Source organism: Plectropomus leopardus, chromosome 15 (genome assembly GCF_026936395.1).
Source record: "Plectropomus leopardus strain MGB_pleo_1.0 chromosome 15, ASM2693639v1, whole genome shotgun sequence".
In the NCBI taxonomy this organism is placed as follows: Eukaryota; Metazoa; Chordata; class Actinopteri; order Perciformes; family Serranidae; genus Plectropomus; species Plectropomus leopardus.
Genome location: NC_142190.1, coordinates 6412335 through 6437438, shown reverse-complemented (window position 1 = coordinate 6437438; position 25104 = coordinate 6412335). Strand labels below are relative to the sequence as shown.

Genomic DNA, 25104 nt, shown 5'->3' with positions numbered 1-25104 from the left:
CCCAGCTGTTATTGTAATAACATTACAAAAGAACTAACAAACTATTACAACATCACATAGCCTGGTGCCTTTACATGTTTAAAACACAAATGTTCATGTTTTCAGTGGTCTAACATGGCACAAACAGTATCATAAATTTTATGTCTTTGCTGATTTACATTTCCACAAAAAACACACTTTTTGTGTAATTGCTGTATCCACTATAATTATTTTATCATCAATAAAAAAAAGAAAAAAGATTACATTATTGATAAAAATGTTGTTAAAATATCAGTTGGGACATTTAACTACATTATCGGTCAAGTTATTACATTATTGGGTTTTATTATATTTTCAGTCATTAAAGTAAACAGTAAATATTTATTATTACCTTTTTCAGGTTTTTTTTTTTTTTTTTTTAGAATTTTGTAACATAAAAGCAAAAAATGAGAATACAACATACATGTCAACAGTTTGATTCTATAACCATTTATTTAAATAATAAACATCCATCTATTTGTGTGCAAATGTTAAAAAAAAATCTTCAGAGAAGTTTGAAAATGCAAGTTTGGAAAAGTAAGGAATTTTTATAATGGAAACTGTGTAGGAACTCTGACAGATGGTGATGGACAGAGCGAGGGGGCTCGTCCAGTGTGAAGGCAGGCGGAGTGACCAGCAGGCCGAAGGGTGGCCGTAGTGGGAATTATTGGCGGGGTTATGCAATCCCAAGGGGCCATCCGCTTGGAATGGCTATTCTAGTGAGCTGTAATCCTCCCAGCCATAGCGCTGAATGGCAGCTAATCTCTGGCCCAGGCCACTGCACACCATCACCTCACATCAGAGCCGGACAGGCATGACGAGAAGACAGGAGCACAGAGAAATACAGGAGGCAGCGAAGAGGAGGGATTACACATAAGTTGGGTCAGTCCCTCCTCTCTTGCTGAGCCGCCAGTAGTTCTCTCCTTTCCCCTCCCTTCCTGTCCTGTCACACAGAAGGAAGTAGGCCACAGTCAATGCCACATAAGAGGTTTTGATGAGTAACAAGTGTCAGTGAGTGTGTGAGCAGTCAGCGCTGCAGTCACCACATCTCCATAAATCTGCCAGAAATGTAATTGTCTGACAACAAACATGATGCTGCTGCATGACAGCTGTCAGAGTTGTTTGGCATCGCTGTAATTTCTGTTTCTGGAGACTGATGCGATAACAGCTACGACATATGACATCAGGCCAAAACAGAGCATCTGAGGAAATGTTCCTGTTACTAAAATTTTAAGGGACGGTTCACACATTTAAAGGGAAAGTTCACCTGTAGTGCTGTTTATTTATCTTGATTGTTTTGGTGTGAGTTGCCGAGTTGTCTGCCTTCTCTCCAGTACAATAGAACTAGACGGCACTCTGCTTGTGGTGCTCAAAGTGCCAAAAAATGTCATTTTAAAACCTCAACAGAAATGTCTCTTTCCAGAAATCATCATGACCCGGTTACTCAGGATAATCCACAGACCCTGTTGTGAGCAGTTCACGCAGGAACTATTTTCTTTCTATGTAACTACACCCGCCAACTGTATCGACATGCAGAAAGAAGCGTGCATCCACTCATAAATGAGAGGCTAGATGTAAACAGTAATGGCGTCCTTTTGGGGTAGCTCAGTGTGGCAGTAGATGCACACTTTCTTCTGTGGGGTGATGCATTTGGTGGTTTTGGTTCTGTAGGAAGAAAATAGTTCCTACATGAAACTGCATCAAGTTCTGTGGATTATCTGGACACAGAGATGTCTGCCCTCTCTTCAGTGTAATGGAACTAGATGGCACTCGGCTTGTGGTGCTCAAAGCGCCCAAAAAAAAGATTGGGGAAACTCAACAGCAATGTTTCTCTCTACCAAATTTCACTCGCCAACCAAATCACAGCGCAGAACCAAGTGTACATCTACTGCTGGCTCACCTCGCACCACTGAGCTATCTAAATTTACAGATCAGAAGATGAGAACGCCATTATTGTTTACATCTCGCGCTGTCACTAGCACGAACCTCTCATCCATTAGCAGATGCACTCTTCCTTCTGCACTGTGATTCAGTTGATAAGCTACTAAAAAAAAAGTTAAAACATGAAACTGCTCACAACAAGGTCTGATCTAGCACTACATGTAGGAGGAAAAATATGTTTGTTTTTCACTTCTCTACTGACATACAACTCTATTTTTAGACGGCTTTTTTAAAAATGGTCTGTAATTTTAAAAAAAAACAACAAAAAACTGCACATTTGTAAATCGAAAATTTCTCACATAGTTGTTTCGAGACCGTTGACCATAGCGTGTCCTTCTCCCAGGGTGATGTCCACGTCCAAATGGCCACTGAAGGTGTCTGAAGAACGCGTTCAGATGTATCGAGCAAGGAGGAACCAGTACCTATCTGCTGCCATCACGGATGGGGATCACGAGCCGGAGGTGGACCCCTACGCCTTCGAGGAAGGAGACGTTAAGTTCACGTTTTCCAACAAGAAGGATAAGGCAGGAGGGGAGCGTGAGCCGGGCAAGAAACATAAGGTAAGACAAGACAGCACTGCTCTGAAAAAATCAGATCTGTCACGTTAGAGCAAATAAAAATTGGGCCACATTTGGTCTTAATGTCAAAGTAGTTGTAGGACCTGCAACTCGAGAACCAAAGAAAAATTTCTTGGAAGAAAAAATGACCTAAAAATTAGTAAGTTATTATTAAAAAGTACAAGAAATGTAGCTTTTTAATTTACTAAATGTACTTTTTTTGCCATTTCCTGGACATTTCTTACCAAAGTACTTATTGCATTTTTTCCCATTTTTTTGAAAGAAATTCAACCACTTCGTTCTTGGTTCAAAATACTTGCTAAAGGCCCCTGAACGCAGCACGAGAAAATCTATGTCGATCCACGTTTCAAAGAGTTATCACTGAAAGTTTTGAAAAAGTCATGTAATTTTGTTGTGCGGAATAAAATCATTGCAGTAATGTTGTGTGGATAAATGTCCACGTAATGTTACATAACAGAAATGTTATTTTCTGTAACTTTCGTCGTACGTCGATGTGACGCTTTGTTGTGTCACGTTCGTTTTATTCATTTTCTCCGAGCGTACTGTCTCTCTCTTCATGTGTGCCAGCTAGCTGATACTATGTTTGAATTTGACATGTTTGAAAAACACTGGGCAAAAGAGATATATCATTGATCCTTGAAATATCATGGAAAAGTTTTGAAATGTTCCCTATAATGTGTGTGGGAATTCTGATTTCTGATCATGATTTAGCTTAGATTAAACGCCCAGTATTGTAGCGAGCGCTGTGGTGGATTATTTATACAGTTTTGTTTCATCTTGTAATTCTTGTGGTTCCTGTCAAAAACTTCAACCTTTCTATTTAACACTCCGTCATATCTTAATTGTGACCAGTTGACCTGAGAAACAGACTGCATTGAACTCCGCTCTGCCTACAAATAAGCCACGCACGTGCCTTTTCCAAGTTTGAATCCAGTTCGCAGCCACACCCCACTGGATTTGACGCAGAAAGGCGGTGGCAGCTTAGCGGTGTGAAGTCTTCCTAAAAGGCAGCATGAGGAGAAACCACTTGATTCACTCCTTCCTCACTGGTTGGATAAAAAGGGGACAAGAGGGCTGATTTGAAGATCAGGGAGCAGGCGAGGTAGAAAATAGGCCATCAGCATCTTCTGTGATACTGCACTAAAAATAACCGCTCTCTGCATACATCCGCTTTCACTGCCCGAGCGAACAGGAAGCCATCCCCGAATCTCCATTGTTAGTTGAGCCCAGAGGAACACCAAATACTTAGCTTGTCCAATTTCCTTTAAGTTGTTATGTTTTTCCTATTTGATCTGCCTCCTTCTTCCTTCCACCGCACATATTCCTCTGCTCTGCCTCCGGGGTTGTTGGCTCCGGCTCCAGACAAGGGCCACCTGTTAGCTGCAGATCGCCCCCAGCATTGAAAGGGAGATTCAGTGTGTGTGTGTGTGTGTGTGTGTTCATTCCTTGGCTGCGTGTTTGCAGCAAGCTTCACAGAGCCTGGAGTCTTAACCACGGCAACAAACCTGGCTCATTGAACCATTAAGCTTAAAAAGCGCACTCAAATATTTTGCTTCTCTTTGGTTCCCCCGGTCTTTGCTGGAATGTGAGGGTGAAGGCAGCTCTCAGTGGAGTGAGGAGTCCCAGAAGAGCAGTGTGTGCAGCGAAGCCTTTCCACTGTCTGCTTTATGTGGTGTGTGTGTATCCATGTGTGTGTGCTCCTCTCCGAATTTTCCCATCAATTGATAAAACCACAGTGTTAGGGCCAGTTTTCATTCTTAAGCCCTATTAGCACAGGACTAGTTTCACTGAGGGACCTCATGTGATTTACAGGGGCTCATACGAGGTGCTTGAGGTGCTTGAAGTACTTGAATTTGGCACTCATAAATTTAAGTACTGGAAGACCTTGAAAAGACATTTTCAACGTGGTCCTTACAAAAGTTATTAAATATAATTAACCTGATGAAACCTGGATTGACATCACTTTTCGTGTTCTGCATTCAGACGCCTTTCAGAATTATTTAAACAGTTAAACACTCGGCAAATTGGTTTCATTCATTCATTTATTTTATTTAAAACCTTGGGGAACATGCCTGATGATGAGCAACTTGGCAAGAAATTAGTAGATTTAAAAAAATATTTTTTAAAAAGCAAGGGAAATATTTTTCCTGGGTCATTTCCCTTTTTTTCTCCCAACTTTCTCATTTATTGGCTAATTTTCAGGTAATTTTCTTGTATTGTTTACTAAATTCCCGCTGATTTCTGGGTCATTTCTTTTGAAGTTGCCTTCTCCCTGAAAAATCAAGCCAGCTTGCCCAGGTTTCAAAGGGTTAAGATCAGAACACAACTGTGAATTATTCTATGAAACTTATTTGAGAAATGGGTCGTGCTTGCCTTTATTTTCTAATGTCGTAAGAGCGCTATGATCTTTCATAAATAGTCGGTGCCAGGATGTTTTGCTGGCCTACAAAACACCGATACCAAAGCAGCGTCAGCCGTGAGTGCAAGTTTTACGCGCATCTGCACCATATTCTGCGCTCTGTATATTATTTATCTGCACGTGCAGAGGTACAGAGGTCACTTGATAATATTAAACTTGTATACCTTCCATACATATTATATATATATTTATTCTGTTATTATTCTATAGCTTTGTTTTGGAGGTGATTTTGTTTTTTTTTTAATGTTGTTTTTTTTTTTAGACAATTTTTTTGTACGTTTTACTCATTTCTTGCTCATTTTTGGGCCATTTTTGTTAAGCTGCTCATTGTCTTCTCGTCTTCTTTCCATGTTTTTGAAAGTAAACCAATTTACTCAGTTGTCAAAGGGTTAAAGGACTGTCGCCTGATCACTGATACGGCTGCACATAAGTGGCGCCCATGTGTCAGAGCCCACTGAGTTATAAGATACATGTGTGAAAAAAGCCTCAGATAAATGAGGTAAGCCCGTGAGTCGTAGGAAAAGGGCGATGTGATGCTTTAATGCAGACAGCCTTGGAGTCAAACAAGCTTTTGCAATATGTAAAGACTCAACATGCACACGTTCCCCCCCAAGGCCAGGTTATTGATAAGGGGTTAAGGCATCATTACCACCTATAGATTGTGGCCTTGGTGCGGGTTGTTGTGTGCTGCTGTGCATTGGTCCTTTAAGGGAGACAGATTAAAGCTTGCGTTGCTCAGAGAAAAGCCCTGGAGCGTAATGAAATCAATGGCTGGGACATAACATTCCTGCTCCCCAGCTAGAAGTGCTCAGCACACAGTGTACACACAACCTATCATAAGAACACACACACACACACACACGCACACAGAAGGCCAGCCCTCCCAGATATTGATGTCTGGGTGGGAGCCTAAGAGGCCATTCCTTGGATCATGATTTCGCTCTGATCCACACTGGAAATCTCATTTGCCACAGCAGAGGCAAGCAGTCCCTTTTCTCTGCTCTTCTGTTTCTCTCCAATTTTTCTCCTCTGTTATTACTATTATTGCTATTATTTATTTTATGTTATTATTTTTGTATTGATTGGAGAAAGGAACCTCTTTTTGTTAGTTGAATCTGGCAGCTTGGTGTTTTTTTTGGGTTTTTTTTTTTGTTATTCTGTTTTCTCCAATCCAGTCAAATTTATTTATTTAATCACAGTTCAAAGAATTTAACACACCCACATTTTAACACAGTAATGAATCAGACTCTGCTGAGCCACAGGCCCTTATTAAGTACAAGAAAAAGCTTCATCGATGTGGTTAGTGTTATGTTTTAATAAATAAGTTTTCTGGCTGTAATGTACATTCAGACTTTTTTTAATCCAATTTATTCATTTGATTTTCTGCACACACTGTCATTGATATGTTTATCAGCACATTCCAATTAAAAAATAAATTAGAAAAAAAAATAAAATGTAAATTTGAAATTAGATTTTTTTAAATAAAAAAAATGTTTTATTGTATTGTATTTTTTTATGGTTGTATGGGTATATGTGTGTTTTTTATCTTCCTCCGTCTAAACCTTCCCGTCTTTCTTTTTCCTCACAGGGTGAAGATGGAGGAACAGGTCCGTCAGATGGTAAGGAGCCTTTTTATTTTCCAAAAACCCCCTTGGCTTTTTCAATGTTACACCTGCTGTCACACAAAAGTATAAATTTGTACTTGCAGCCCTTAGAAGACCTCGACAGTGAGGCAAAAAAGTGTACGCTGCATCTTGGGGTCTATTCACATCCATGAACTTGGCACACAGAACAAAACTTGTCATTTAAAGGGTTTTTCACACCAAGAAAAAAACAAATCGCTTTTTGTCTCTGATGCTTGCATTTATGCTTCAAAAATTTTAAAAGTGGTGTTCCTTTTTGGAGATTTTCTCGCTAAACTAAACATATAACTACCATAAAAGCCACAGAGCTCATTTTCTGCAGAAATCCAAAATCCAATGGAAAAATCCTAAAGACTTTGTGACGAGGGAACTAGCTAACCTCTGCGTGAGCCGACAGAAAAACGTCATCACCGGAGCACTCTACAGCTGACGCCTCATTTTTCAGATGGTGGATGGGCATCTCTGCAGCTCTGCAGCCCTGCAGAAGCTTTTCCGCAGTTTTAATTTGGCATTACACTTTTAGTTCAATCTTTCCAATATGTGAATAGAAACCACATTCATTCTTGATTATTTTTTAATTTAAATTCAATATAACTGATCTGTGATGCCACAATCATTTCAATAATTGAATTAATAGAAAATCTACTTTATGAATAAATTGAATGGAGATTAAATTGAGGCCAACCGGGTTGGTCAGTCAGCATAAACATTCATACCTCAAAGCCTTTCATTAAATTCTCAAGCACCTAATACCTTCCTATAGACATTACTATTTTAACCCTTTGAAACCTGAGCAAAGTGGCTTGGTTTATTTCAAAAACATGGGGAGACAGCAATGATTAATGACAGAGGAAATGACCCAAAAATGAACAAGAAATGAGCTATTAATAATTAATTATTTCAAGAAAATTACCTGAAAATTAGTGGGGGAAAAAAATTAAAACAAAACCAATTAAAATAAAAAGTAAGGAAATTACCTGGGGAAAAAAGTTCTTAAAGATAGTAATAATCTTGTAACATAATTTTTAATATGTTTTGATTACTGTGAATATAGTCTTTCCCTAGCTTTTTTTTTTTTTAATCTACCAATTTCTTGCAATTTTTGGAACATTTCTTATGTTTTTCTTTCCAAATCAGGAAAAGTGATGGTAAAGGGTTAACATCGCAGTACTTTTGTTTTTGCAGATGCTCAGCGAGGAGCTGCTCACAACCGCATGGCTTCCACCAGCCTGATCCACGAGACGGACCTGGTGGTGTCCATCAACGACCTGGACAACCTCTTCAATTCGGACGAGGATGATCTGGCGGTGAGTAGAGACCTTGGCTCGCACCGACTGCAGTGAGTATCTCAGGTCTGGCACTGTGTTTGTGTGAGTGTGCGTGAGTGTGTCCACTGGTGTGCCAGAGCAGTATCTTCACTGTGCCCATCATCAGCTGACAATTCTCACCACCCACTTACCAGTTACTCCAGTTACTCAAGAGGATGTCGTGTGATACTGACTTACAGGCCCCACAGGTGTGAGATATATGACAGGGATGAGTTTAGAGCAGTGTTATTAACTGACACTTTGTGTTACCAAAACGGACAGGTGTTAAAATATATATTTTTTTTTCAAATCCACAGCCTGGTTCCAGACGGCCGGTGAACGGAACGGATGAGAAATTTGGCAGCAAGGAACCAAAGCCATCGACTTTGGACCCTGTTTCCTGCATCAGTATGTATCTCTACATCTTTCTACTGATGTCTCTTTTCCCTGAACACTGATGTGCCGTGTCCACTTAAAGTGCGTATGAACCTCAAATCTAGAATCAGATTTGTCATACCTGTGAGTCCCTTCAAAGTTAAGAATGGTACACTGAGATTTTTTGCCAGAAGCCACTTCAGTTTAGTATTCCCTCTGCTCGCAATTCCAACTAAGTGTAACTGCATCATATCCTTTTAATCCGCTAAATGAAATTGAAGCCTTTACTACTCAGGCATCACTGATGCTCACCCTCGGCTTTGCCACCTAGTGGTGGAGTTTATGGCTGGAACTAACTTCACAGTGCATCAGTCACAACTGAGTGTTTGGAGCAGTGGTTCCCAACTGGTGGGTCATGGGCCAAAAGTTGGTTGCGGGTCCATTCTGAATGGACCGCAGTGACTTGTGAATGTGTCAACATTGTGAAGTACAGATGCAGTGCGATTTCATCACTAATTTTTGCATTGTGTTTTATTTCAGTGTCTTCTAAGCCCAAATCTTGTTCACATTTGTGAAATAGAATTGAATATGTGTTCATTTATCTTACATGTGGACCTTGAACGAATGACTAAGTAGAAATCTGGACCACCTGGCTGGACCAGCTGGCTTAGAGAATGACTGTTCAACTATACTGTTCAGGGGGCCACATTTTTAGAAAGCTAGGTGCCCAAGGGCTGAACTATTATTCGCATTATATCTACAAAGGTTTTCCACTTTCATTAAAAACATGGGAAAGTCATGGAATTTTACAATTTTGTTTCCAGGCCTGGAAAATACACATATTTAGTTAAGTCCTTAAAGGTTCTGGATAAATCATGCAGTTTTGTGGTCATTTTGCTCCTTTGCAATTTACATTTATTACATTTTTACAAACAGCCTGCAGCTCAGTCATTTTTTGTTACTTGACATTTGTTCTCAGCCAAGTCGGTCATGGCTTAAAAGTATCGCTGGGGAACACATAATTTAACATTTTTTACAGGATTATCTGGTTAATGCAAAACTTTTTTTTTCAAACAAAGATGTGTAAAATAAAGTGATTTTGATGAATGTCCCTATGTTAGGCTTTAATTTCTTTATTGACAAAAGCATTTGTCTCACATGAGACGTTCAGGCACAGTCAGATAATTTGAAATCAGGCAATAATAACACAACAATAACAGTTTCTAGCTAAAACACACAGTGTAATTTTGTGATTTCCTTTTAATGAACACACACATTTCACACCTGCTGGTGGGACGTGGGGCTCAAAAGCAAGTAGGCTAAGTCCACAGGAGCGCTCTGCGGGTTTGAAGGATTTATGGTGGCACTATGATTTTTTTTCCTCATCAGGTTTTAAATATTATGTATTTGTAAACAGCTGAGTCTCCCTTTACCTGCTGTCTTTTTGCTTTTTTTTGTCAGTACACTGCAGGCTGTCTTTGCTAACACCAGATTCTTGCCTTATTTGCTGCGTTGAATACTACTGTACCAGACAGTGTTTCTGTGGGGTTTTTTTGTTTGTTTTTCTTTTAGTTATTTATTTTGTAGTCTGAGCTCAGGGACACTTAATGTAGAGCTAAAGAGATTTTAAGGATGCTATATTTTACCATGAAGCAAATTGGTCTCAGATCTACCATTTTGCTTTAGTTTTATGATCATATACGGTACAGTACTAGACTCTACCCATTTACTATGAATTGTTTTTGTTAGGCCCCTGGAAGCACCTTGCAATTACAAAGGTGCTTTGCGAGTTTGAGGTCTCGGATATTCCCCACATAGTCTCTGGCCGGCTTTATATCAAAATATATCTTTACCAGCAAACATGTTCTTCTTTGTAGCATAGAGCAGAGAAGATCTCTGAAGAGTTATGAAAATGAAAACAGTATAAAAAGAAGGCGCTGTTGCTTTGCATAAACAGCTCTGATGGTTACTGTAAATATTCTCGCTAATATCCAAAGAAAAAAAAATGAACATGCCAAGGTACAAACTATGTAAACATTTCATCAGCGCTGGGCAAGATGCCTGTCAGACTTAAAGCGCGTCTGATAAGTATTCATCTGTTTTGTGTTTACATGGTAGCCGCCCGTAACAACAGCTGCTTGTCATATTTGGTTGTAGAACAAGAAAACATACATCTTAACAGAAGCTGTTGTAACGGACAGCAGCTCAAGATATTACATATTTGATGATGTTCAGTCATCCGCGTTGTTATCTTAAGAAATGGTGTGTGCGTGTCACACAGAGCTGTTTGTAGGGCAAATAAGATATCAGAAACAAAATATAATTAAGTTTATCTCATTATCAGCATGTTGGAATAGACGTTTAATACATTGTGTGCTCTCTTTTCGGGATGTCCATCCGTTCGTCTTTCCCATTCTTGTGTGTGCAATATCTCAAGAGTGCTGTCGGGATTTTTTCAAAATTAGGAAAAAGCTCCACCTTGGCTCAATAAAGTACTGATTAGATTTTGGCAGTCATCGGTCAAAGGTCAAGGTCACTGTGACTTTGTGTCCGTCTCATTTTTGTGAACACAGAATCTGACACCTTGAGGGATTTTTTTCAAATTTGGCACAGACTTCTGCTTGGACTCAACAGTGAACTTATTAGAATTTGTCATCAAAGGTCAAGGTCACTGTAAACTTGTGTCCATCTCATTCTAATAAAAACAATATCTGAACTAGGCCTTGAGGAAGTTTCCTTCATTTTGGCACAAACGTCCAATTGGACTTAGGAATGAACTGATTAGAATTTGATGGTGGAAGGTCAAGGTCGCTGTGACCTCATAAAACATGTTTTTGGCCATAAGTCAGTAACTTATATAATAAAATCTCACACAAATGTCTCACAGGATAACATTTTGAAGTGATGAAATTTTATATCCAAAAGCTCAAAGTCAACTTCGCTATATTGTTATTATTATAGACATGTTCTGCAAAAACGCTTTTCTGGCCACGACGTCTTAACTCAGGAGCAGAAGAGGACACATTTGGTCAGATACTGAATTGGTGACACTGATCTTGGGTGTCCACATTAAAACTGTGCTGACTGTATAGATTTTCTGTGCTGCCTGGGGGAAGATGTGTGTGACTCATCCATGTTTTCATCGGGTGTAACCTGTAAGTGTAACTTGACTGATGCGGTAAAGCATACGACTGCATGGCTGTAATTCTAGACTTATAGATAGATAGATTGGTCCTGTACATTTCATTGTGCCTTTTTGACCCTGTGTGAACCTTTTAAAGTAAAACTGATGGAGCCTGCGGTCTTGTCTTCGCTCCAGGTTCTGCAGATCTGCACCAGATGTTTCCCACACCTCCCTCCCTAGAGCAGCACATCATGGGCTACTCCCCCATGAACATGTGCAGCAAGGAGTACGGCAGCATGGAGCCCAACACGGGCATGACCACGCTGGACGGCACCTCGTCTCTGGGAGGCCACTTCAAGATCGAGGTGGAGGAGAGCTTCTGCAGCCCCAAGCCATCTGAGATCAAGGTGGGTCTAGAGACCACATAAATCTGCCACGTGTTACTGCAGCGTCAATTAAAAAGGACTGAACCAACAGGTCGGATTTACTGCCAGAATCAGTAGATGTCGTAAACTAAAGTGACCGATTATGATTGATGTGTTTTTTCTACACCGTGCTCATATTGAGGCAGCTCGGTGGCCACATGGTCACAGACCATTTTCCTCATTTCCAATTGAGGAAAAGGAATATTTAAAGTTTGCATACTAAATTCATACACATATTTTAGGTGCTTAAAGATCCAATCATCTCTAAAGCATATGTCATGCAGGAGCCAAAAATAAACAAATGAAATACTCAGAGTCTTCATATTAACATACGAGGTCTGTTGATTGATTCATGATGTTGACTCATGCATTGATTAACGTGCAAGAAAACATTCCACCTTAAAAGATGCTCGTGGCTGCTGGTGGTAGCCTTTCAGCAGCAAAGTGAATTAAATTATTTGTTCTCACTCTAACTGCTCACTGTTAACTAGTAAAGATGAAAAGGCAGCAAAACATCATTTTATTTTAAAGGTATAATTGACTAATTTATGTTAACTTGCCACCAAAGAAAGTGGTTACGTAGTCTCGTATGACTGACTGACTGTACACTGTGGTACATAAACACATAGCACTACGCCCCTAAAAAAGCATATTGTATAAGTTTAAAAAGAAAATCAATGAATAAAAATTAAATGCTAACCCCATAATGACCTCCTTTTATTTAAATTTGTGTATTCAATAATATTTTTATTCCTTTATCTCGGTTTGTTTTTGAATTTCTACATTGTAAAAAAAATTTAAAAATGGTTCACTCTGTAAAAATGCATCCTTGTAAATAAGAGCTTGCTCTCAAGGGCCCTCCCTGTCTAAATAAAGAAATTAGTATTGGTATAAAAAGATAAAAAATTAAATTGACAGGTGAAAAGAGATTAACACTGAACTTTTACAACCATGTTTTTCAAAATGTCTGACATTGAGAAAGTCTAATGCAACATATGTAACACGCATCTGTTTAACTGAAGTTCCCATGAGCAACACACTTAATCTCTACCAGTTGTGTAGTTATTGAGACGAAGCTGATTTTGTGTTTATGTGTTTAAGGCAGCGAAGTCTCAGCCAGGAATGTCCTGATTTATCTTTTGCATGTTTTGTGTGTTCATGCCATTTAATACGTGGTTTCCCCGTGTCCTCACCTTTATAGAGGCCCGGGAAAAAAAACAGATTTTCTCTGTAAGACTTAATTATCTCTGCCTCGCTCTGCCTTATTTCCTGTCTGTCTTGTAGGACTATTCATTCGTGTACAAGCCAGAGCTGTGCCAGCCGTTTGTCGGCTGCTCCATGTTCGCTCCTCTGAAGACGTTACCCAGCCAGTGTCTCCCGCCCGTCAAAATACCAGAGGACTGCATCTACCGACCGAGCTGGACCATGGGCAGGGAGATGCTCAACCCCGTGCCTGTCATGACCTTCCTCAACAAGGACAGGTATGACGCTGCTGTGGTGCATTTCAATGAGGTTTTTAATGTGTTTGTCATCTTCAGAGAAGTCCTCAGGTGTTGCTGATATCAGACAGCTGAGATCTTTAACCCTTCGAAATCTGAGCGAACTGGTTTGATTTCTTTCAAAAACATAAGGAAAAAACAACAAGCAACTTATCAAAACATGGCCCAAAACGTAGCAAGATATTAGAAAAAAGCTACAAGAAAATGACCTGAAAATAGTCATTAAAACAAACAAAATAATAATACTGTGTACACTTAAACTGTTGGAGATTTTTTAGGGTGGACAATGGCTAAGTACCTCAAACAACCTTAAAAAGATCTGATCTATCCCGTTACCCCTTTAAAGTCTGAGCATATTGGTGGAGAAGGCAATGAGCAATTTATCAAGACATGGCCCAAAAATTAGCAAGAAATTAAAGAAATTAGTAAAAAGTAACAAGAAAATTGCTTGAAAATATGCAAGAAAATTATCTGAAAATAAAAAAATATATGTGTTTACATTTTTGTTCTTGAATATAATTTTAAATATGCAACAATTATAAATGTAGTTTCTAGACATTTTTCCCCCCCTTTTTTTTTTATCATTTTCTAATGATCCTCTCTTTTAAAAATAACTTTCTGGTTATTTTCTTTGACTAATGTCTCACAATTTGTGTACCCATGTCAAAAAAAAAAAAAAAGAAAGAAAGAAACCCATTTGCATAGGTTTCCAAAGGTTAAATAGCTTGTGAGTCGGTTTTCAGTTTCAGTTCAGATTAGATCTTTATTTCAAACATGCCACATAAAATTGGTAAATAAAATAAAATATAAGTAAGAAAAGCAACACCAGAATCAGACATATTCAGTAAACATTAGTATTTCATGTCCATTTTTTAAATTTTTACAAAGAAAGTTAATTTTAAACATGAATATTCCTAATTTCCGCCCCATTATTCACCAAACACACCTCAAGTCTAAATGCCGCACAAGAAAACTGATTTTGATCCAAGTTTTGAAGGGTTAATATGAGACTAACACCTTCACTGTGGGTAGGCAGCACCATGCAATTAGTAAAATGATCCATTTATATCACAGCTTAACAGTGATATCAGTGCTGAGCATCGCTGATGCTCTAATACATGCCGTATTTCTGTATAATTCCAGCTTGTTGCAGAGATTCCTTATCATTTTAGGATGATCTGAGCCGAAGGTCTCATTTAGACCTGCAGAAGAAATGCCACGGCTGTGCAGACTTTCTTTTTTTTTTTTTGTGCACAGAAGCATATACTCTGCTCCCTCTCTGTCCACACACCCTCCGGTCTCTCCCTGGACTCCCCCTCAGCAGGCGGCTCAATTTCCCATGCATGGCTGCCTCAGGCGGAGCAGGGAAATGAGTGTAAAATGCCGTCTTGGTTGAAGATGAGGATTATCACTGGAGTGGTGAGATGGGCCCCCACAGCGGCTCCATGCCACCTCGCTGCTCATAGCAGCTGGGAGTATATCTGTCACTGTTCCTCTTAGCTGCACACAGTGACACCTCTGCTGCTCTCTACACACATGTGGGGATTTATTATCAGCTTCTTTTTTTCAGAAAAATCCCAAAACAAACCTCGTTTTGTTCTATTGATTTTATGCTTTCTGTGATCAGGGCAGTTGAGTCGACCCTTATTACATTTATGTGGACTTAAACGTGTTATACCTGCGTGCATCATTGACCGCGAGGACATAAATCGTGTCAGAGGGGATCTATGTGTAATCTTGTGACTCTGGGCAGAAACTTTCACCATGATTCACTTCTTATTTCAGCTTTTAAAAATGTCAACTTGTGTTTAGCTGAATGTTATTGCTTAAATTGCAAAACAAACCATTCAATTTGGAACAAATAACACAAAACGACTAGCATTTCCTCAGTGAGGTGTGGTTGTGATTGGAAAATTGTTTGGGCTTGGTTTTGTTGCTTCGAACTGAAAAGTGACCTGTCAGCTTGCAGTGTATTACAGTTTGTTATTGCAGTTTATTATTTACAGTTTGTTCAGATGTGATTGGCAGCTTGCCGAGGGACGTGAAAGTGAGCTAACGTAAGCTTACACAAACCGTTTGCCACTTGTTCAAGGTTATTGAATAATGGGCATGAGCTATGGGGTATGACACATGCGCAGTGTAACTTTGTAAAACCCTAATTCATCTCTGTATGCTTTACTCCGGTGCTGGTTGGACATATTTGGCCTTTCGTAGGCTCAGTTACTGGTATTTGGTCATAAATAAAGCCACACTGGGTAATCTCCCTTTAGATAAATATCTAAAGGGAGATTACCCAGTGTGCAGTTTGATTTAACAGAGATCTGACTGTAGCAATAGTCTGCGATCTCAAGATTTAGTCCTGTTGTGTGTTCCCAGTACAAGGACTGAACTGGGAAAGAAATATTTTAAGTCCTCTGCTTTTCTCAGTTGGAATTAAAGATTTGAAACTAAGAGAACTGGTCTCTCTGGTTTGAAAGCTTTCGTAAGTGCAAGGGGGAATGAATCTGTTGGTACTTGTCGTTGTGTGTAGGTATTTTAATATTTTTACATGTTTACTGCATATATTTTATGTTTTTTCTATTGTAGTTGTTGTCTGTAACTTTTCTTATTCTGCTGTCTTGGTCAGGTCTCCCTTGAAAAAGAGATCGTTGAGCTCAACAGGACTTACCTGGTTTAACACGGGTATAAAAAAAGTTACAGAGAAAACTGAAGCTGTGATGTTAAAGGGTTACAGCAGCTAGAAATAAAGGGAGAGTTTCCACTCAGGTCCTCTTGGGGTGGATTATTTTTTGTACAAAAATATTTGACCCAAGGCTGACCTCAGACACCTCAGTGAAACAAATCAATCATCCCCATGTTCTGTGATAGTGCGCCAGCTATTGAGCCTTTCAGCAAGTGCAGACCACATTTCATGTGTTGCACCGTAGTGATACCGTGGTACAACACGTGACGCCATCACGCTTTCTCTTCTTAACCTCTTTGTCTGAATTAAAGCTTTTTCAATTAGAGGTGTTCAGGGTGCTCTGCAAAAACGTAAGGCACATAAAAATATGATGCGCTCAGCAACACAAAAGCAGCGAGTAAAATGCTTCACTGTAAATGAGAACAGTGAGATCAGGGCCTCAGGCTGGACACACTGCGGTAGAAGAAGCACTGAGATCTTTTACTTAAGTTAAAGTTGAAATACTCTGTGCAAAAATACTCTTTTACAAGGTAAAGTCCAGCAGTTTTAACTTAAGTATAAAAGCAATAGCATCATAACATACCTGAAGTAATTTAAGTACAGGAATTCATAAGCATTAATATGTTCAAAACTTTAATGTTGCAGCTGGTTAAAGTGGAGTTCATTTTAATTTCTTTACATACTAGTGGGCTGCTTTATCTGTATTATAAGTTATTAGTTGATTATTAATTAATGTTATATTAATAAAAAAAATATCTGTAAAATAACTAGTAACTAAAGCTATTGAATAAAATGTAGTGAAGTAAATATCACAATATTTGCTTCCACGATGTAGTGGAGTAGAAGTATAAAGTAGCAGAAAATGGAAATACTCTAGTTAAGTACAAGTAACCCAAAGTTGTCCTTAAGAACAGTATTTAAGTAAATGTACGTAGTTAGATTCCACTACTGTGGAAACGCTGACTGACTTTTACCGGAATATATTAATTAATTTTTCAGCAGAGCTAATAGTAGTTTTGGGGTTATATTTTTGCCTGATAATTATAAAGATTAATTTTTATAGCACACTGGAGCATGGCTGGAAGTGTACAGCAGAGCAAGCAACAAAGGATGTTACATTTTAAATACTTTAAAAATGTGTAGAGCTCATTATTTCCTCTTTTTTCTGAACTTGCGTAATTGGAGTGCTGAGTCTGGTTGTGATGGATCGTGCAGGCGGGGAGAGGTGTCTGCACTTGCAAAGCTTGGCAAATATCCACACAGTCATCGGTAAAGATCTTATAATGTGTCGGTGCTGCCTTCACATCTGCAGCCCGTGGTGAACGTGCCCTGGCTGCAGGAGGAGAGAGCTGTGCTGGGACTTCCTTCTGATGGGTCTGTGCCAGGAGTTGTTCCCCACATGCAGCTAGGGACATGATGTGCTCACCCTCTCTCTCTCACACACTCCCTCTTTCTCCCTCCCTGCTTCCTCACTGTTGCCTGCCAGCCCCAAAAATAAACCTTACCTCAGAGGGACACTCGCTGAAATGTTTATTGAATGTCTTTCTCTCTCCCTCTGCTTCTTCTGGCTACCCGTTTCTCTCTCTCTCTCCTGCGTTCCTGTTCTCTCATGTGTAAACATGTGTGCAGGATAAGCTCACTCTGAGTTTCTTTTGTAGTGAATGTTGTCGTGCCCTACTGCCTTATTACTCAAACTATCCCCACAAATGCTGTGAGACAGTTGGGTAATGGTATTTGTGGTTTGAAGCAATGTACTGAACATTGCTGTTCTGGTTTTTTAAAAAAAGTCCTGGGAAAACAAGTATGTTCTCTGTGCTAGTGCTTCCACTCAAATGCCACAGTTAGATGCACAGTACATCTTGTTGTGGCATGAATTTCTTGAGATTTATCCTCTTTTTTAACACTTAAATGGGATATAAAAAGCATTAGAAGCTGTGATTAGAAGAGTTATACTTTGTCATTGTCTCATAGGGATCATTCCTAATTGCTCACATCAGTTTGGGTATGACAGGATCCTCTAAAGTATCATTTGAGATGCCTCTCAGCACAGTGTGTTAAGTTTTTCTAGTTATTAATATGTAGTATTTGAGTTTTGGTTAAGCAGCTGTTCAGTCTTTGAAAGTTAAAGTGGGTAGTGTTGTTGCAGTAATTACTGTGTTGGTACAATTTGCTTCACAGATTTGGTGTTAAGATCAAGCTTTTTTTTTTTTTACTACTAAAGAACTGATTAAAAATGTCATCAAGAAATATCAAAATACCAAATTATGACATCAAAACCTGTGATGTGATTTGGTATCAAAAACTTTGGGGATTTCTGTAAGGACTGTATTTTTCAGGACATTTCCAGGATTTTATGATGTCTCTAGGATTTCAGGAAATTTCTCGGATTTTAGAGCGTTTCTAGGATTTTAGGACTTTTTAAGGATTTCGGGACATTTCTAGGATTTCAGGACGTTTCTAGGATTTGAGAATGTTTTTAGTATTTTAGGACATCAGGGGCTTATGTCAGGGGATGGGGGTGATCCTCCACTGGCACTTTTGGTGCATTTCATTCACTATGGCATCTTGTGTGTACTAAAAGTTAAAAAAAAAAAAAATCCCAGTGTGAATCGCTTCATTTGTATTGTGAATTAGAAAGAGTTTGGGGGTCACCTGGCACCCGTGGGCAGTAAGCTGAGTATCACTGCCCTGACACGTAAACTTGTAAGACATGCTGTAGTGCCCTCTTTTAGTTCTAATGCTGTTTCTAATGTCTGTCTTTTTGTCTTTCTGTCCTCAGTAACATCCCCAGTGTGGGTAGCACCATGGACCAGGACTACAGCCAGACCTACACCCCGCAGACCCACACGCCTTTCATGTCAAACAGCGCTCCACCAAGCAACAGCGGCGCTGGCATCCTGCCTTCACCTGCCACGCCGCGTTTCTCTGCGCCCACCCCCCGTACGCCGCGCACCCCACGCACACCTCGAGGCCCCTCCAGCGTCCAGGGCTCGCTCAAGTACGAGAACTCCGACCTGTACTCCCCTGCGTCCACGCCCTCCACCTGCCGACCGCTGAACTCCGTCGAGCCGGCCACCGTACCCTCCATCCCAGAGGCCCACAGCCTCTACGTCACCCTCATCCTCTCCGAGTCAGTCATGAACCTCTTTAAGGACTGCAACTTCGACAGCTGCTGCATCTGCGTGTGCAACATGAACATAAAGGGAGCCGATGTGGGCGTGTACCTGAGCGACCCCATCGGCGAGGCTCAGGAACCCTGCAGCTGCGGCTTCAGCGCCGTGGTCAACCGGCGTTATGGTAACGGCTCGGGCCTCTTCCTGGAGGACGAGCTGGATATCATTGGCCGCGGCTCGGACGTAAGCAGAGAGGCAGAGAAGCGCTTCGAGGAGCTGCGGCTCTCCTCGCTGGAAAGAACTGGAGTAGGAAGGGGCGACCGCGTCCCAGACGAGCTGATTCTTCTGCTGCAGGACCAGTGTACTAACCCTTTTTCACCAATTTCAATCCTGGAGCATGACATCGTGACACGGGGGCCGAGTGGGGCCCCTGTGCCGCCCTGTGTGAGGGTGGAGGAGCGAGACTACCACAGCGACTGCTACATGGCGCTGGAGCACGGCAGGCAGTTCATGGACAACATGTCGGGTGGCAAGGTGGATGAGGCGCTGGTCAAGAGCACCTGCCTGCACCACTGGGCCAAACAAAACGGTAAAAATGTGGCTTTTATAGATTTTAATGCAAAATGGCTCAATTAGACACCATATTCTTTAATTCAGCCTGTTTTTATGTAACAATCATTAATCCAAAATCATTTAGTCAACACAACAGCAATAGAGGGAAGAGAGGGGTGGGAATCACAGAAGGCCTATGATGCAATATTATAACAATAATTAAATATTATTGCAATTTAAAATGGTTTACGATATGCAGAGCACTGTCATAAAATATATTAGGGGTTAACAGATTATCAGCTTGGCCGATTACAGATAAAATTAATAAATAAAAAAGTGCAAAGGTTTTTTTTGCTGTCATTTGTTATTTGTAACCTTGTAAACATTGTTACAGATAAAAACACTGAACTATAACTAAATTTAGGACAAAAAAAGATTTGTTGAGATGCTCACTGACTCATTTTTAAAGTAGCAGCCTTAAGTTTCTCATGTTGTGATTAACCTTGACCTCTGGCTTTACTCGTCCGTTCTTCAGCAGTGGACGTGAGTGCGCTGTGCTCTCAGGATGTGCTGCGGGTGCTGATGTCCCTGCAGCCTGTACTCCAGGACGCGATCCAGAAGAAGAGGACGGTACGGTCGTGGGGCGTTCAGGGTCCCCTCACCTGGCAGCAGTTCCACAAGATGGCTGGACGGGGCTCTTACGGTAAAGCTAGGGACAAAGTGGGACATTTGTCTTCATACGTAGCTTTGACTGATGCTTCGCTGCCATCCGGTTTAATCAGATATCACTAGGCAGGTTTCCATTAAGCTTCATATTGCGCAAATTGAAATTGCGAATATAAAAATGAAAACATGTCAGTTTTGAAAAAAGTGGTATTTCAGGCGATTTGAAAAAGCCATATATTAAAAACTGCAATGGAAACAGTTTTTTTGCTTTTATAGACCACATGATGCTTTGGCTATGTGCTCATCGTTAGCAACTAGCTCCCTTAGACATGATGCAGCAGGCGCTGCTGCAAGAGGTGTAATTGCAAAGTTGAGTGGATCATTTGAAAGTTTTGAATCCTCACTTCTCTCCCTCTGTGAAATCGTAGACTGTCACCTCCCAGATTCCCTCATATGTAGTCACTCCCATGTATAAAGGGCTCGCCTTTCCATTATCGCTCTCAAAACACGCCTACGCCGCCTTCTATTGGAAATAATGACAGCTAGTGCTGTGGCTGCAGTAGAAATAAACCTGCCAATGTTTTGAACATCCATCACCGTGCTTCTTGGAAATGTTATCACGAAGAGACGATGTGCATAACATCACTCTGTGGAAATGTAGCCATCTCAAAACTTTCGAAAATATCACTTTACGCAAATCTGTAATGGAAACCCGCCTTGTGAGTCATTGTTTTCCACCACACACTGTAGACATCAGAGGTTTCAGACTTTTCTGCCAAGAATGAGATTCTCAGAGAAACTTTGAGGGTGATAATAGCGTTCAGTGTTCGTGTGTGTGTGTTTTGGGGTATAAAAACTCTGGATGTTGTCAGGTCAGTAGGCAGTGTTGTCCCTCTGCTGCGGTCCAGATGTCAGCTCTGTTGGGAGGAGCTGTCAGATCGTTTGGCGACCTCACATTCAGGCAGAAAGAAGAGGGGGGGTAGCTGACATCTTACCTGTAAACACCACTTGCTCACTTTCCTTTCTTTCTGCCTCCTTCCACGCTTTGTTCCCCCTCTTTCTCCTCTTCCCTCCTCTTCTCTCCCCCACAGGCACAGACGAGTCCCCTGAGCCCCTGCCCATCCCCACCTTCCTGGTGGGTTATGAGTATGACTTTGTGGTGCTGTCTCCGTTTGGTCTGCCCTACTGGGAGAAACTGCTGCTGGATCCCTTCGGTTCCCAGCGGGACATCGGGTACCTGGTGGTTTGTCCTGACAACGAGGCCTTGCTCAGCGGCGCCAAGACCTTCTTCAGAGATCTCACCGCCGTCTACGAGGTAGAGTGCTAACACTTCACTCATTTATTCTTCTGTCTTTTCTTATCATGCAGAACATGAAATAAACTCCCAGATGATGATAGACAAGCCCCGACTCTGACCACTTTTAAGTCAAAGCTAAAAAAACGTCCTTTTTTACGCTGCCTGCTCCATCCGGTAATGACTTCAAATTATTTTTAAACTGGGTTTAATATCATTTTAAATCATTCTTTAATCTTTGCACCTCTGCACTTTTGCTATTTTCAATGCTGATTTTTATTTTCAAATGTTTAAATAGTGTAGTAATTAATTTTATCTTTTATATCTTAAATTTTTACTTCTATTGGGTAATAATAATAATTATTATCATATTATTATTATAATAATAATAAATTCAATGATAATAAGTCATGGTAAATACATTTGATAATAATAACACAATCATATAGCACCTTTAAAAACAGTTAACAATGTGCTTTGAAAAGCAGAAAAGCAAAAGCAGAAATGCTCAGAAGGGATCAGAACAACAGAAAGCCAAACAGTTCTGCTGAACATGAGTAAAACAAAACCTGGGTAGATTTAAGGTAAAATAAAAAACATGGGGACAAAAAATGCAGGATGCAAAATACCACTATAAACAAATACAAATAAAAAAAACAACAACACAACAACAAACGCAATAATACCACAAAATGAATGGAAATAAAACAAAAAACATAAATAAAAAGGTAAATAAAAGCAAGTCTATCAATATGAGTTTTAAGAAGTGCTTTTAAACATCCTGCAGGCCTTATTTTCTCAGGCAGGTTGCTCAAAAGCCGAGGGGCTCTGATGGTAAAAGCACGGTCACCTTTAGTTTTAAACCTCGACTTTGGAGCGACCAGAAGGGCCCCACCTGGGGATCTGAGGCTGCGAGCTGGCTCACACAGGGTCAACATCTCTGCTATGTAGCTTGGGGCCAGACCCAGACGAGCTTTAAAAGTGATCAGAAAAATCTTAAAATCAATTCTAAAATGAACAGGGAGCCAGTTGAGAGATTGGATTGATGTGATGTCGTATGTTAAAACCAGTGAGAAGTCTAGCTGCTGTGCTCCGGCTGTCCAAATAGAACTACAATATCAGACTGATAAGTGATTACTTTCTAAAATATTTCATGGTTGAGCTGCAAATGCAACTGAAATAACACTAAACCCTCCTTTTGTTAACTATTTGTGACAGTTATACTTAAGCATCAGTTCACACACTCATGCTCTGTGTCACCTGTGTCTTTTTTCCTGCAGTCTTGTCGACTGGGCCAGCACCGACCCATTTCCAAAGGCTACCCCGATGGCATTGTCCTCGTTGGCGGTAACGGAGCCAAGAACCTGGTGGATCAGCCAGTCAGTGATTGGTTCCTCAAGGCTGCAAGCAGCAACAGCGACGCCTTCACTAAGCTCAAACTCTATGCACAAGTGTGCCGCCACAACCTCGGTACGAGTCATTTTCAGCCTGCTGGTTTACTGCTGCACTTTTCATTCTTCTGATTCTTCTGTTGCTCAATACTCGGCTCAGTCGGTTCTTTGTTGCTGAATTTCCAACTTTGAAACCACTTGGTTTACTCATAAAAAAGACAAGCTAGAGAGCCTTGACTGTTTGAAAGAGAGCTTGAAATCAGTGGAGGAGGAGGTCAAGTTGAAACGGAGTAAATGGAGTATCTTTTTTCATTTTCTCAGACCGTGATTGATGTTATTAATGAAAGTCCGATGCTGTGCTTTCTCACTTTAGCTCCATACCTCGCATCACAACCATTCGACAGCTCCCTCCTCACACAGCCCAGCCCCCCGCCCTCGTCCAGCCAATCATCATCCACACAACTGTCTAGCTCCACCTCCGGCTCAGGCGGCCCGCAGGGCTCGGGGAACGCCACAGGCTCCTCCGTTCCCAACAACAACAGCAGCAACAGTGGGTCGGGGAACGGCTCTGCGGCATCCAACAGTCTGGTGACATCCTCAGGCCAGCCTGGCAGCGGGATGCCGTCTGCCAAGCCCAGCTCCTTTCCCCCCTTTGGGAGCATGGGCGCCCAGGGCCAGGGAGGTGGCCCCCAGAGTGGACAGCTGGGACAGCAGGCTGGTACCCAGAACACTGGCTCCTCAGGGGACAACTCCAGCAGCCAGGCCCAGGGCCCCTCAGAGCCTCCTGAAAGGTACTGCAGGACACACAAGCATGCACACCAAAGAGAAGCAGATTGTATTTTGTCAGTTTTTCACCTAAGTTATAGCAAGCAGGATTCCCACGATCATGGGAAACCTGGAAAAAAGTCATGGGATTCAACAGTCCAGGCCTGGAAAAGCCATGGAACAAGTAAAAATCATTGGGATTTTTTGAAAAGTCGTGATATTTTGTTGTGTGTAATGAAAGTGATTGTCATAATAATCTTGCAGGCCTTGCCTTCCATGTAACTAAACACGGCGGCAAACTTATTTTCTGTAACCGCTGGATTCCGCCAGTTGATGGCATTACGTCTGAAGCGCTGTTTTGCTCCGTCCTCCACACGGCTCTGTATCCCACCGGGAGCGTTTCAGAAGCAGAGCTTCCTTCCAGCTGATACTGTAGACTTGCTGCAATTGTGCTTGTCGTCATTTTCCCTTGATTTATGGGTCATTTTTACTTGATTTATGGGTCGTTTTCCTTGATTTATGTGATTCCACCGTGGCTGAGTAGGCTACATATATAATTCTTTCGTTTTCTGTCTGTTTAAATGATGTATATTGATGTTTTTATCCACTTAGTTGTGCTGCATATTACAGTCCAGCCAGGAATGAAGTAGATCACAAATTTTGGCCTGCGGGGCAGAACACGTGGGGCTGCTGGAAGGAGAAGGAGCAGATACTGTTGATGTAACATTGTAGTTAAGAGAAACATGATCTAGAATCAGTGCAAGGCGTTTAATTTTGAGAACTGAGTGGATGAACCGCTGCTTGATTTCCTGCCTGGCACGAGCATTGTCTATAATGTCCGGCTGAATTAACTGACATAACATAGCTCATGTGCGTGGTGACGTCTGTTATATGGCTGTCCAGTTTACACAGACACCGTTTCGGCATTGTTACTACCTCTTGTGGCGGCTGAAAGGCGAGACAACTCAGAACAGCGAGGCGACATAACTGTACGATTTTCCTTCCTTGAACAGGCAGTGTAAAGAGGCTACTGTGAAGCTCTAGTTCCTCTCGGTGAAATTGTAGTAGAGACAATAATATTTTAAGTCTTCCATAATTAAGTGAATATTTATTTTCTGCATAGCGGAATACGTATCTTTGTCCTTGAATTTCAGTGAAGAGGTTGCCAAGCGACACTTATGTACCAGTTTGAGAGCATACTTTCGATCTCTGCATCTTCGTGTAGTGATACATTTGGTTTCCAAGATATATCTTTCAGTAGTCTTAAATGTGAGTCAGCTTTTCAGAAACTGAGAAGTGTGTGATCTTCCT

The 25104-nt window shown here is 40.9% G+C and overlaps 1 protein-coding gene across 1 annotated transcript in view; it reads left to right on the top strand.

The window, feature by feature from the left end:
* Window positions 1–25104, top strand: part of med13a (mediator complex subunit 13a) — a 109193-nt gene that overhangs the window by 71190 nt on the left and 12899 nt on the right. The window contains exons 10-20 of the mRNA XM_088088520.1: window positions 2303–2519; window positions 6545–6575; window positions 7785–7906; window positions 8224–8314; window positions 11601–11812; window positions 13115–13311; window positions 18792–19714; window positions 20213–20380; window positions 21435–21658; window positions 22918–23107; window positions 23402–23819. Coding sequence (XP_087944646.1) covers window positions 2303–2519; window positions 6545–6575; window positions 7785–7906; window positions 8224–8314; window positions 11601–11812; window positions 13115–13311; window positions 18792–19714; window positions 20213–20380; window positions 21435–21658; window positions 22918–23107; window positions 23402–23819 — 2793 coding nt within the window. The remainder of the gene's footprint in view (window positions 1–2302; window positions 2520–6544; window positions 6576–7784; window positions 7907–8223; window positions 8315–11600; window positions 11813–13114; window positions 13312–18791; window positions 19715–20212; window positions 20381–21434; window positions 21659–22917; window positions 23108–23401; window positions 23820–25104) is intronic.